The sequence below is a fragment of the Hyaena hyaena genome, unplaced genomic scaffold, assembly GCF_003009895.1.
Source record: "Hyaena hyaena isolate Hyena2069 unplaced genomic scaffold, ASM300989v1 scaffold_2127, whole genome shotgun sequence".
In the NCBI taxonomy this organism is placed as follows: Eukaryota; Metazoa; Chordata; class Mammalia; order Carnivora; family Hyaenidae; genus Hyaena; species Hyaena hyaena.
Window position 1 is genome coordinate 82,954 of NW_024082739.1, and position 10,418 is coordinate 93,371.

Consider the following 10,418-nt stretch of genomic DNA (forward strand, 5'->3'; position numbering starts at 1 on the left):
ATGGCAACCTTAAACTCCAGTAATACCTTGTCCTCCACATTCTATCTCTCAGGTATCCCTGGCTATGAGGAATTTCACCACTGGATATCCATTCCATTCTGTCTCCTCTACCTTGTTGGGATCATGGGTAACTGCACCATCCTGCATATTGTTCGGACAGACCCCAGGCTCCATCAGCCCATGTACTACTTTCTAGCCATGCTTTCCTTCAGTGACATGGGCATGTCCATGCCCACAATGATATCACTCTTCAGGGTACTGTGGTCCATTTCCAGGGAAATCCAGTTCAACATCTGAGTGGTCCAAATGTTTTTCATTCACACTTTCTCCTTCACAGAATCGTCTGTGCTCTTGGCCATGGCCTTTGACCGCTACGTGGCTATCTGCCACCCTCTACGATATGCTACCATTCTCACCCCAAGACTTATCATGAAAATTGGAATTGCAGCCCTGCTTAGGAGTGCCTGTGCCATGACTCCACTTCTGGCCCGGCTGGCCTTCTTTCCTTTCTGCCACTCCCACATCCTTTCTCATTCATATTGTCTGCACCAGGATATGATCCGCCTTGCCTGTGCTGACACCATGTTTAATGTTATTTATGGGTTGCTTTTGGTCATTGTGCTGTGGGGAATGGACTCTCTGGGTATTTTTGTGTCTTATGTGTACATCCTTCACTCTATATTAAAAATTGCATCCCGTGAGGGACGGCTTAAGGCTCTCAACACCTGTGCATCCCACATCTGTGTTGTACTCATCCTATATGTGCCTATGATGGGGCTATCTATTGTTCATCGTTTTGCCAAACATTCCTCCCCACTGATCCATATCTTCATGGCTCACATCTACTTACTGGTTCCACCTGTGCTCAACCCAATCATCTATAGTGTGAAGACCAAACAGATTCGCCAAGGAGTCCTCCACCTACTTCGCCCCACAAAAATCAGTTCTACTATATCTTAAGGCATGATCTTAAACTATGATGGCATCATTCTAAATGATGTACACATATACTGATTTGTCTGCAGGAGGCATGTTGGCATCACAGTTGTGAACAAAAGAGAAAGATCAGAAATAGAGTCCACAGAGTATCATGAGAAATTCTTAAAGGAGAGAGTTGTTGTCCCTTGGGACTATACAGCTTACTTAACATGTGGTTCATAAACTACCTTTAAATATCAATATGGTGGTGTTGAGTGTTTTAGAAATCACTTATTCCCTTCCATTTCTAATCTCAACCTTTCATGGGAACTTATCCATTAAGTTTTCTTTAAATATTAAACCCAGGGGCACCTGTGTGGCTCAGTCAGTTAAGCTTCTGACTGTTAATTTCGGCTCAGGTCATGATCTGCAGTTCATGAGATCGAGCCACATGTGTTCTACGCTGATAACATGGAACTTTCTCTGGATTCTCAATCTCTCTCTCTCTGCTCCTCCTCTTCTCTCTTTCTCACTTTTTCTCAGAAATATATACATACCTTCATACATACATACATACATACATACAACTCATGTTTCTTTGCCTCTTGATACTCTGTAGTTGTTTGGAAATCTTATGTTGCCTTTCTTGTTATAACAATGTGTTTGTATATCTGCATTCTTTCTTTCTTCAAGATGGAAAAAAAATTTTATCTTGATATAAAAGCCTATTAAGGTTCAAAGAAGAACTTATCAAATCTTATGGTGCATCAGCATCATATTTTAAAGTTTATATACATGTTCTGCCCTACTAAGGAAATTTGGTTTGCTCAGAAATAGAAAGGGCCAATCTGTATATTTTTCCTTTCTTGATTTTTAGAAATATTATTAATTTTATAACAATTTTGGACTCAGTAATTTTTGAAATACTCCAAATACTGTGATGTGAAGTCAGTGATTATAATCCATTGGGTAAAGTGTGTCTTAATAATAATTTATGACATCTATTTGTTTAAATGTAAAAAAGTATTATCTTTGGTATCCCTGGCTATGAAGTATTTTACTTATGTAACAATATAACTCACTGGGATGCAGCTACCTATGAATTTGTGGTAGCAGGAAGCAGTTACAGATTAAGGTCTCTTAATTTTATCTTGAACTCTTCTCAGTATTCAAAACTATCCTTCCTTATAATTCTGAAATTAGCTAGCACATGGCTCTGCATACGGTTGTACAGAAAACGTGCAAATGTAATTGAATTTTCTAGTTTATATGGCTATACTTGTACAAAGGCAAAAAATAAACAAAAGGTACAAATAAGACTTTAAAAAATGTTTTATAGTTCCCAGTATCTGTGTCTTAATAATACTCTATTTTTACATACCTTGTTCTACCTAGTATAGCAAGTGTGTTTGAAGAGTTTGTTACTTGTAAAAATGAATCTATGTTTGGTATAAAAGTGATACCAAATCATTATTGATTGTAAATGATAAAATAAATGAATCGGTCACTGAATAAATAATGACTACTTGGGATATTACAGAAAATAGAGGAAAAGATTTTATTATATGACCCCATATCATATAATAAAAGCGATCTTACTAGCTTAAATTAGGATTTCATATTTCAGTCACATTGAGCACATTCAAAATTTATTTCTGCTACCTGGTTTTAACTCAACTATGTCCGTTCCTCTCTTTTATCGTATTTCTTGATTCTAATTTCCAACAGTCACTGTCCTTTTAGCATATCTGCTTTGAATAAGGGATGTCAACCAAAAATAAAACTATACAAACATCAAAATTAGATAGTATTTGGTGCAATAAATAAACAAAATTGATAGGAAAAAATGAAAATGTTGAGAATGAATATTACCATCAGCTACACATTGTATAAGTAACATTTAACTTATTGATAATCATCTTTAAAATTAGAACTTCAAATTCAAAAGATATTTTTAACCTGTGGACGTTGTACATAACTTTCCTAGTGTTTGTGCTCTAAAAAATGAAGATGTATTAGTTTTTATTTGCTTATGGAAATATGTTTTAACTATTGCATCCTAGATTTTGCATTTTACATACCAATGAGACTATTTTAAATGAACACCTGCATAGATAATCTAACTTTAAACTTACAGATTATTATTTACTATGCTCACTTCTTAACTTTATTATTAGTATTACACTATATTCATAAAATATATTTTACCATAAACATTTAGAAAGCACATACATTCAAAATTGAAATATTTCCTCTCAATAAAATACAGTTGGTAGGGAGATAAGTGATTGAATATAACAATGAATGAATCAATGAATGAATGAGTGAATGACAAGGTTGTATTAGGAGTTGAGAACAGAAGCATTATCTTGCTGTGCAACCTTAATGAAAGCAGGGGTTTAGTCTTCTGGCAAGCATCTGGTGCTCCAAAAACAAGGTCTCCTGTTCCTGCCTAGAATTGCATTAATATGTCTAGAGCATCTTTCTCATTTTTATATGGATTTATAAATTAGGAAACACTCTTACTCATATTAGGTTGTTTGACAAAGTCATGAGTAGTTATTTGCCTTTTGAAAGCATTCTCTACCTTCCTGCAGAATCTGTAAAATAACCAGAAGCCCAAACAAAAATTCATTTGTGCATTTGAATCCTCTATCATTAGGCAAATATGCAATGCAATTATTTTCATAATTGCATAATATCAAATGTTATCTTTTAAGTTATACATGAATCAGCTTGATGCTGCCCAAAGCTCTCAGTGGCAAAACACAATGGCAAGAAAAAATAATAGTAAAGAAGATCACTATGCCTTTTTTCATCTAAGTGTCTGGCATTTTGTTCATAAAAAGCATTGCACTGCAAAATACTTCATTATCCCACTTAGCCGTTCAGTTATTCCATCTGATATCTTAAATAATAAAAACATAATTTTCTTAGAAAACATATATTATAGTAATTACCTCATTACACACATAATCTAGAAACAGCCATATACATTTGTAAAAAGAATGATAACAATATAAATATTTACAAGACACTATTCAATTAATTCAACCACTAGACCATGTATATGTTTATATTATGTTTATGATGAAAATTTTTATTTAATTTATTTTTTAAATTTACATCCAAGTTAGTTACCATATAGTGCAATACTGACTTCAGGAGTAGATTACTTAATGCTCCTTCTCCATTTAGCCCATCTTCCCTCCCACAACCTCTCCAGTAATTCTGTTTGTGCTCCATATTTCAGAGTCTCTTATGTCTTGTCCCCCTACCTATTTTTATATTATTTTTGCTTCCCTTGACTTATGTTCATCTGTTTTGTATTTTTTTTAATGTTTTTTTGTTTTTGTTTTTTTTTTCTTCTAGGAGAGAGAGAGAGACAGCATGAGCAGGGGAGGGTCAGAGAGAGAGGGAGTTACAGACTGAAACAGGCTCCAGGCTCTGAGCTGGCAGTCAGCACAGAGCCCGACGCGGGGCTCAAACCCACGAACCGCGAGATCATGACCTAAGCAAAAGTCGGACGCTTAACCGACTAAGCCACCCAGGTGCCCCCATCTGTTTTGTATCTTAAAGTCCTCATGTGACTGAAGTCATATGATATTTGTCTTTCTCTGGCTGACTAATTTCTCTTAGCATAATACCCTCTAGTTCCACCCACGTAGTTGAAAATGGCAAGATCTCATTCTTCTTGATCGCTGAGTAATACTCCATTGTATATATATATATATATATATATATACCACATCTTCTTTACATGACGTACCAATTGTTTTATTGGCTTATGCCAGGGATAGATTTTAGATCTTTTATTAATTAACAGGTGAATATTCTCTAGAGGAGAAAAGGGATTACATGTAGAAATAATGACAGATTTATAAATAATAAAGTTTGTCACAGCTACTATAGAATGAAATTAGTAGGAATGTTTGGTGTGTGAAAACCAATAAAAGAGAGAAATTGTAGGTGCTTATATAAAAGAGCCAAATGAATCCAGTGAACATAATCTTGACCGTTTGCAAGGATTTTTTTTCTGAGAATTTCCCTGACACAGTTTCAACTTAATATCAGAATATTAAGGGATGTAACAGATTGATGCAATTTTAACATTCTGACCCAATATGGGGCAATTGGCCTGGCTTTTGTCCTTCCTAAGGCACAGATCCTCAAACTTCTTGGTTGTATGCCATGCCTCATCCTGCTTTTCTGTTTATTTAATCTAACTAAAGTAACTTTCATTTGTGTGTAACCAAAAGAATCTTTATTACACTAAGGTATTAAAGGAGATATCAACATTCTCTGCAAGATAATGGAAAGGTGTTTTAGAGGAAAGGAAAGAAGTATTTAAAGTATAGGTCCTATTTAATACATAAGGACACAGTAGGGAGTTTGATACATAACATTATTAGCATTTGGCTTTTGATTAGGTAATGTATGTATCTATTTAACAAATATTTGTTAATGTTTTATATTCTAGATTTTGTGGATATAACGATGAAGCTGGAATCTGAACTAAACCATGACTTATGGAATTTACGTTTTGTCCTGTCTGCAGCAAATTGACATAAAAGAGGCACTGTGTATTTAAAAAGGATATTTAAGTCCCCTGTGCTTATAGTGACATTCCACTGCTTATTACCTTACTATGTTGAAATATTCTTTGATGGAAATGGAGCAGTTCCCTGTTAGCTTCCTGTTTACCCCATGTTGGGAAGACAGCATTTGGAAATGTGACTATTGTAAGCTCTATCCAGAGGTTAGGTGTTTTGGGAATGGATCTGTCCAGATTGATTTAGACTTGATTTTTAAGCCTGATCCCCCATCCCGGACTCATGTATTCTTTGTTGCTTTATAACCCTTGGGTCATTTTGGTTTGTTGCAGAGCCCTAGTACATGCATCCTTATCTCCTTTGTCTTTACCCCGTAAACAATGGGGTTCATAGTAGGTGGCACCAGTAAGTAGAGGTTTGCCAGGAGGATAAGGACATGCTTGGGTACCTGATTTCCAAAGCGATGGGTAAAGAAGGAAAAGAAGGCCAGAGTATAAAATATCAAGATGACACATATATGAGCTCCACATGTTCCAAAGGCTTTTATCCGGGCTTCCCTAGAAGGTAGTTGGAAGACTGTTCTCAGGATTAGCCAGTAGGACAGGGAGATGAGGACAAAGTCTAGCCCTGTGGTGAGGAGAGCAGCAGTGAGCCCGTAAATGCTACTGAGAGCAATGCTATTACAGGCCAACTTGGCAATGCCCATGTTCTCACAGTAGGTATGGTGGATGATGTGTTCTCGGCAAAAGCGTAGCCGGAGAATGAGGAGGACACCAGGGGTGACCACAGCCACACTCCGAGCCACCAGAGCCAGACCCAGCTTGCTAATGAGAGAGCCTGTAAGAAGAGTTGCATAATGGAGTGGTGTACAGATAGCCACGTAGCGATCAAAAGCCATGGCCAAGAGAACAGCGGATTCAGAGAGGAAAAGAGCATGAACAAAAAACATCTGTGTGAGACATGCAGGGAATGTTAATGGGGAAGGGCCTTTCCAGAAGATAAGAAGCATTTGGGGCACTGTCACAGTACAAAGGAGAACATCATTGAGTGCCAGCATGGCCAGGAAGAGATACATGGGTTCAAGGAAGTTCCTGTCCCCAGCCACCACTGCCATAACCAGGCCATTGCCTATCACCGCCAAAAGGTACATGAAGCTGAAGGGGATAGAGATCCAGATTTGGAAGTCTTCTAATCCTGGGACTCCAGTCAGCAGAAAGCCAGTGAGGTGAGTGGATGTAGAATTGGATGTTCTTGTAGACAGGTGGCCCAAGTCTGTTACATGAAAATCAGAGAGAAAATAGGTGGAGCAAACACTAATAGAAAACACATATTTATTCTTTCATCCTAGTTAAAATCTAACAATTAATTCTGGGATGAGGAAGTAGAAACAGAATAAAATGGTCTGAGAAAATTATTAAAAATCTGAATGATGGTGCCTGGATGGCTTAGTGAGTAGAGCTCGTGACTCTTAATATTGGGGTCTTGAGCCTGAGTTCAAGCCCCATGTTGGGCTTACAGCTTACTAAACACACATAAACACAACAAACAAAAAAACGACCCCTGCCCCAAACCTGAATGATTATGGGCAAACCACTTCCCTTTTATGGGGCATCTTGCTATCTCTGAAAAAAACAAAACTATGAATCAGAAAAATAAGTGGTAAAACCTTTATTTTTGTAAACTTAATTGTTATAAACACATAATTTATATGTATGCTTTTTCAACTTTCAATGGTGCTGTGTATATAGTTTTTGCTTTTCTAACTTGATAATAATTTATTAAATACCAAAAAGTAGTTTCTCTTTATTTTTTCTCTATAACACTGAATAGAAGACTGGAGAGGGTTCATATTTCATTCTTTGACAAAGTTAATGGAAGGACAGGGGTTGAATGGTCAACTGATACATGAATCTGCATGAAGATTCCAATTCCTGTTTCCCATCCTGATAGTATGAGTGATGTTTCCTTGGCTTACTTTTTCTACAATAAATAAAATGCTTTATTGATCTGCTTCTCACTTGAACTCTTGAAGACAATAGTTTAATTAATATGAAATTTAAACTGCTCTGCTAAAATTGTGGTATTATTCAGACCCTAAGAAGCACAAACTCTCAAGGATCATAAACTAGAGTCAAGGAAGATGAAGACAAATAAAACTCCAGAGTAAAGAATGTTTTCATTCAGGACAAGACTGTCACTGAAAATATGTCAAGGCCCATGATTTTCAATTCCTATTATTGAAAGACCCAACTGTGGAGTAGAGGGACTACAATCTTCACATTCACCAACAAAAGAGTAAGATCACATTTTAGCAACTTTTTAAAGTAATGACAGTTCTTACTTTTCATGTATCAAAAACATTTAATAAAAATAGGTTTCTTAAAAAACACCTCAAATATATCTTCCCAGGGCTTATAAAACACTAATTCAACTAGTCAAGTTTGTAATCAGATGCAATACTTTTGGTAAAGGCACTAAGATGTTTATAAATACTTTTTGACTGCAAATCATGAAAAGTTTCAAAATGATGGATAATAAATGCTGTTTAGCTAAAACAAAACAAAACAAAACAAAAAAACAACATCTAAAATCTGCAAAGGGTCCACTTTTCATGTGACACTTCCACAAGTATGGAAAACTACACTGTAGTGCAAGATGTCTATTACACTTTAGTTATTAATTGAAACCCTTCACAGATTTTCCCAACCCTTAACAAAGAAGTAGGGCACCTTATCACATGAGTTAACACATATTTATTCTATTCTCCTTCACACTGTCCTCTCTCTCTTCCTCTCTCTCTCTCATCTCTTAACAAAAATTTTCATCAAAAAAGATGAAATGGTTTTGAATGCAAGTCCAAGAGAGAATTTTTGAGTGATTATTTTAGAGATATAACCACAACTTTATTATCCTGGTAAGAATGACACTTTGCTTCTTTTATCTAGTTGTTTCCCAGCAGTGCCTGGCTTTCGTGTAGCAATCACACAAAAAACGTCAGCATATTTAAATAGAAGACATACCACATTTCAGCACAGGGATCAGAAATATAGCAGTAATGGTAAAGATAACAATTGCAAATATGTATAAATGCTTACCATGTGCTAAGCATTTTCTTAAAACTCACTCTAATCACTTTACATGGATTATCCATTTTAATGGTAACAATTACTATATGAAGTAATTATTGTTAGTACCTCATTTTACACAGAAGGAAACTCAGGTACTCAAGGACTTTCCCAAGGTCACAACACTAAGGAGTATGTAAACCCTGTTTCAAAATCATGAACCTTAATTGCAGGGCCCAAATTATTAACCACTGAACTATTCTAACTTACCTTTTAAATTCATGAGTTTTCTAAATCATTGGGAATATAAAAAGGCAGACCTTGAATTTCCTCTTAGCACTGTCCACACTGATATTCTTAGGTCTTAGGTAAAAATGTCATGTCTTGTTTGTAGGGATTCAGCAGACATTTGTAGGCATATATATACCACCTGTGTTGTACATAGATCTCTATGACAACAATTGAAAGAATAACCTCAGGGCCAAGAAGTCTTTTGGGTATTTTACCTGATGCGTGATTGCTTTTGCACCTGAGACCCAGTCAGTATATGGATTACTAAACCGACCTTTCACATTTGTGATTATTTTCCCAAATTTGAACTGTGTTGGATAATTTTCCATCTCAAACCAAATCTCTGAGCAACATCTCTGCACTTTTTTTCTAGTTCAGTATGTAGTCCTTGCAGGATACTATTGCATGACTATTCTGAAACATGGATGTCTTTTATGATAAAGCCCAACTATTGAGGCTATTTTAATATGTGTCCCTACATGGCCAGGTGTCCTTTAGTGAGATATTTTGAAGTTATTCTAAAGGAAAAACATTACAGTATATTTGAATATTTAAAATATTTAAATACTTGAAATGTTTTAGATATTTAAAGATTTAAAAATTTATATAAGTATTACTTATAAAGCAGTTTTAGGCTTATAGAAAAATTAATCAGAAAGTACAGAGTCCACACATAATCCCCTCACCTCAACCCACCCAGTTTCTCCTATTATTAACATGTCATATAGGTGTGATCCAATAGTTATAACTTATAAGCCAATATCGCCACATTTTTGTTAGCTAAAAAAATGTTTACATTAGACCTTATTCTTTAGGGTGTACATTTTTTGTGTTTTGACTATTAGTCAAATGATGACATGTATCTAGAGTTATGATATCATACACAGGAGTTTCACTGCTCTACAAATCTGTTGTGTTCCACATGTTTATCTGTCCTTTCCTCCAAGCCCTCTTACAACCACTTATTGTCTGTCTTTATAGCTTTATTTTTTTCACATTGTCATATACTTGGAAACATGCAGTATTGATGACCTTTCAGATTGGTTTCTTTCCCTTAGCAATAAGCATTTACTTTCCTCTCTGCCATGTTATGGCTTAATGACTCATTTATTTTTACTGATGAATGATATTCCATTGTATGGAAGTACTACAGTTTATGCATTAACCTCTTGAAGGACATCTTGGTGGCCTTCAAGTTTTGATAATTATAAGCAAAGCTTCTCTAGATATGTTGGTACTAGTTTTTGTGTGAAAATAAGTTTTCACCTCATCTGGGCAAATACAAAGGAGTGTCCTCGCTGGCTCATATGGTAAGAGTATGTTTACTTTTGTAATAGCTGCCAAACTGCCTTCCAAAGTGATTTTAGTGATATGGTGACTATCAAAACAGATATTCCTCTATCTGCATTTTAAAGGATGGAGGGAATCCTGACAAGTAAATACTCAAGTGAAATCCACAATATATCAGAAACAAGAGGCCTTTCTTATCAATGTTACCATAGTTTATTTGTCCCCAAGGATACATGATCTGGGTCCCATTTCCTCCATCTTCTGGCTGGTCATCAACTGTTGTTTCACAAACTGGCGCCAT

The 10,418-nt window shown here is 35.7% G+C and overlaps 2 protein-coding genes across 2 annotated transcripts; one reads left to right on the forward strand and one right to left on the reverse strand.

The window, feature by feature from the left end:
• Positions 1-960, forward strand: LOC120227226 (olfactory receptor 51L1-like). Its single transcript, XM_039225381.1, is given in 1 exon segment — positions 1-960. A coding segment is annotated over 1 exon segment (960 nt).
• Positions 961-5,784: 4,824 nt separating this feature from the next.
• On the reverse strand, positions 5,785-10,418 carry LOC120227227 (olfactory receptor 52Z1-like). Its single transcript, XM_039225382.1, has 2 exons — positions 10,325-10,418; positions 5,785-6,743 (listed from the first exon to the last, which is right to left on the reverse strand). Exons 1-2 carry the CDS (start codon positions 10,416-10,418, stop codon positions 5,785-5,787), a joined length of 1,053 nt encoding a protein of 350 aa, XP_039081313.1.